At 41.3% G+C, this 4,073-nt stretch overlaps 1 protein-coding gene across 1 annotated transcript; it reads right to left on the minus strand.

The window, feature by feature from the left end:
• Window positions 1–91: 91 nt before the first annotated feature.
• On the minus strand, window positions 92–3,435 carry LOC112617750 (lymphotactin-like). Its single transcript, XM_025374442.1, has 3 exons — window positions 3,209–3,435; window positions 1,322–1,436; window positions 92–449 (listed from the first exon to the last, which is right to left on the minus strand). Exons 1-3 carry the CDS (start codon window positions 3,396–3,398, stop codon window positions 281–283), a joined length of 474 nt encoding a protein of 157 aa, XP_025230227.1. The 5' UTR covers window positions 3,399–3,435; the 3' UTR covers window positions 92–280.
• Between the last annotated feature and the right edge of the window lie 638 nt (window positions 3,436–4,073).

Below are 4,073 nucleotides of genomic sequence, written 5' to 3' on the forward strand. Positions count from 1 at the left end.
GGTTACCATCAAAGAGAGGTACAAGTAGGACAGAAATCAAACACAAATGATATACTACCTTTCCCTACATACAATGAATAGACTAGGGAACTATTCTTAATAATAAATAATTTATTAATTAGAACATATAAGTGAATACAGAAGACATTTAAAAGTAAAAATACAAAGGAATAATTTTATTCATGCAATACTTTCATAAAAGGTGAGTATAAACTCAGTCCATGAGTGTGTGAAGTGAAATGAGCTTGCTGGCTGGAGAGGGACAGGGTGCCAGAGGCTACTACCCAGTCAGGGTCACAGCTGTATTGGTCGATTGCTGGGTTCCTGTTGGCTTGGTCTGGATCGTGTTATTTCTGGTGTTGGATTTCCTGTCCATGCTCTTGACCACGTCTTTCACCCACCTGGCTTGTGGATCAGCACAGACTTTTAGGCCACGTTTGGTAATAAAACTATAATGCAAGGAAAACACAGACGAATTTAGCCACATTCTCAAAGCCTTGGGGTCAAGAGTTAAGATCAGAGCAGACTTGAAGAGCTCTTGTGCAGAAATTACTGCAAGAAATAGTCTTTCAGAGCCATGAGATCAAAAATGGGCACCCTTCTTCTGTCATCTATTTTAACATAAAGGAGAAATATCTGCAAGTAGTATCCAGCCCCTTTGTTCACCACAATTCACAGGTTCCTTTTCTCATCCATGTCACCAAATGTTGTAACAAAAAGACATTTGAGGCCATCTAGTTCCATTATTACATATCCTCTTCCTTTTCAAATTTAAAAATACTCATCTTATTTTTTTAATAAAAGGTGATTTTTACATTTTCATGTTTTAGAGTAAAGCTTGCAATTATGTGTTGGGAAGAGTTATTACTTCTAAAAATGAGATTCTGGTAGAAGAAAGGGACCATGTAGGTTGTGCATTGACTCATTTTGTTGAAATATGGCAACTGATAATCAAGGGACTCTGCCTAACTCAATCCTAAGAACCCCCAACTCCAGTGAGGCTTGCAGGGAAACCCTGACACGGGCCAGCCATCTCTAAACCTAGACCTCAGAGCTATGCACAGTATTCAACAGACTCTTCCACTAAGCTAAATAGAGGAGGATTTCTATTCTTTATTTGGCAGCCAAATTTTTGCAATAATTGCCATTTGGTTGGACTGCATAAAGACATGATTGATAAGGAAAAATAAAGTGGTTATCAGTTAAGTTGAGGTGTTCCTCCATGTTGACCTACTTTCCTGAGGAAGGCAGCATTTCTGTATACTGTATTTCCATACCTCTAGATATCCACCCAGCCCAACTTCTGAGGAGGCAAACTCACATTACTGCTTTCAAGGATCCTTCCTTGATGGTGTAGGTCTTGATTCTGTTGACTGGCAGTCGCTGGGTAGTGAGGCTCACACAGGTACTCTTATCTGAGACTTCACTCCCTACACCTGGTGAGAAAAAAAAACCCAGACAATTAAAAATAAAGCAATTATCAAGATCATAGGAACAATCATCTGTTAAATTACTCTGAGAATGTTGTGAGAATATAAAGCCATTTGTTTTTGGGGGAGGAGATGACCAATAGGCATCCTGAATCTCTTGCCCATCACAGATTCTTAGTAAATATTTGACTCAATCAATAGAATTGTTTCAGGAATTTCATGCTGAGAGAGAATAACAAGATGTTATTCCATTTCTGTGTATATTTTCACTTAGACATTTGGGACAGCTAGTTAATGCCCCAGTGACACTCATTCATTCATTTATACAACAGTGCCTGTTGTGTCCCACATGTTTTGTTAAGACAGACTTTATCCCCGTTTTCATGGAGCATATCTTCTACTGAGGGAGCCAGGCCACAGACAGGTAAACAGAAAAGATCATGTCAAATAGTGCAACATGTTAGAGTGAGATTACAGAGTAACGCGTGAAGAGTACTCTATGCAAGGCAACATTCAGTGGGGGAAGGAAGCATGTTTTTGACTGAGTAAATAAAGGTGTTCTCATTTTTAAGTGGTAAAATGTCTCTCCCTGTCAGCCGCCAAGATGCTGAAAAGAAGGAAGGCCAAAGGAAAGAAGGTGGCCCCACTCCCTGCTGTCGTGAGGAAGCTGGAGGCTAAGCAAGTGATGAAACCTCTGTGTGAGAAAAGGCCTAAGAGTTTTCTTAGGCAGGCATTGGACAGGATATCCAGCCCAAAAGGGACCTCACCTGCTTTGTGAAATGGCCCCACTATATCTGCTTCCATCTGCAAAGAGCTATCCTCTATAAGCAGCTGAAAGTACCTTCTGCCATTAACCAGCTCTCCCAGGCCTTAGACCCCCAAACAGCTACTCAGCCACTTAAGCTGATCCACAAGTACTGACCAGAGACAAAGCAAGAGAAGAAGCAGAGACTGTCGGCCCAGGCTGAGAAGAAACCTGCTGGCAAAGGTGGTGTCCCCATAGGAAATCACCCTTTCTTTGAGCAGGGGTTAACACCATCACCACCTTCCTGGAAAACAAGAAGGCTCAGCTGGTAGTGATTGCACCTGGTGTGAACCCCATCAAGCCGGTTATCTTTCTGCCTGTGCTGTGTCCTAAAAGGGGTCCCTTACTGCATTATCAAGGGGAAGGAAGGCAAGACTGGGACATCCAGTCCACAGGAAGCACACTGTCACCTTCACACAGGTTTTGTATTGAAAACACTGATTTGCTCCAGAATATACATTCTCTGGTGAATCCCCACATTGTAACTGAACTCTCAAAGATTTTGATAATTTATCAAACAATATATTAAATGGGCAAAAGCTACAAATGCATTTATAATCATCGCCTCTAATCCATAGCTAACATTAATCAAAAAATTACTGTTTCTAAGGAAATCTGATGTTATTAAATAAATAAACCATAATATTTATTTAATCTTAATATCAAGTGATCATGTCTGTTATTCTATTCAATTTATACGTAAATAAGCATAGGCCCTGAGTGGTTAAGAAATGTGCCCAAAATTACCCAATTAGGAAAAGTAGGAGCCCAGATACTAACCAAATTCTCCCTGTTCTGGGAGTTTACGAAGCCCCCTACAGTCAAAATCATCATTCCTTTTTTGCACATGGGAAGTTTAAGGCTCGCCTGAGGAAAGCAGTTTACTCCAGTCAAAACCTGAGTCAAACCCTAAATGTGTGCCCACCTGCCTTGCCTCCCTGTTCTTTATCTCACAGACAGCTTCTCAACTTACCTTCCACAATGTATGCAGTGAGACAGCAGATGCCAAGAAGGGCCAGGGTGAGAAGTCTCATGGCTGAGGTCCTGCTGAGCTGTGCAGGGAGAGAGTGAGGATCAGGCTCTTTGAGGACCTCTTTTATGCCTCCAATGGTCAGCGCACTTCCTGTGGTGAGAGGGGGCTTTTGAGGTGGGTGTGGGATCATGGAAAGTCTTTGCAATAGTGATGCTTTTTATTTTCTTTAAAAAAAAAAAAAAAAAAAAAAGTCCCTTTTCCCTGTTCATACTAACCTAACGCCTTGTGGCCTTTAACCCTTTGTCTGTGGTTAATGTGTCAATGAAACCAAATGTATGCATAGAAGAAAATGTGGTTGTGTTGTCTCCTGCCACCAGCCTGAATTCAGATCTTCCGCTATAGACATGCCTGAAGGCTGTTCACTGCCATGGCCCAGCACGGAAACTGTAAAGGAAATGAGGTAGAGTGGTCACTGTGTTCCATCCCACCTCATGTGACATCCAGTGTGACATGAGGCTTCCACAGCCATGGATCATGAGTCCCTGGTGCCACCCTTTGACTCTCTCAGGAGGGGAAGAGAGGCTGCTGCCACACTGAGCTTTGCGATCCTTTGCTTTCTTTTCTGTCATTTTTCTCCTCCACCTTCATTCAAGTTGTCCCCCTTTCTTCATCCCAATCTCCCCAGGTACCTAAGAAAGAATAACTGTTTAAGCATGTCTATATGCATATGTTTGCTTTATTACAACTTGACATACACATTTATAGAAGCTTTTGAAAAGTTGTGTGGTACCAACTTATTTCAGATAAAAAGGAAATAAAAGATCTATAATCTTACCATCTGATAGTTTCCATTTTTAATATTTTT

The sequence above is a fragment of the Theropithecus gelada genome, unplaced genomic scaffold (genome assembly GCF_003255815.1).
Source record: "Theropithecus gelada isolate Dixy unplaced genomic scaffold, Tgel_1.0 HiC_scaffold_3911, whole genome shotgun sequence".
NCBI lineage: Eukaryota > Metazoa > Chordata > Mammalia > Primates > Cercopithecidae > Theropithecus > Theropithecus gelada.

Coding starts and splice junctions, on each gene's coding strand:
- LOC112617750 (XM_025374442.1), bottom strand. CDS start 3,398: ATGATCCCACACCCACCTCAAAAGCCCCCTCTCACCACAGGAAGTGCG. Junction 1,437..3,208: donor CACTGCATACATTGTGGAAG/GTAAGTTGAGAA, acceptor TTTTCTCACCAG/GTGTAGGGAGTGAAGTCTCA. Junction 450..1,321: donor GGATCCTTGAAAGCAGTAAT/GTGAGTTTGCCT, acceptor CTTGCATTATAG/TTTTATTACCAAACGTGGCC.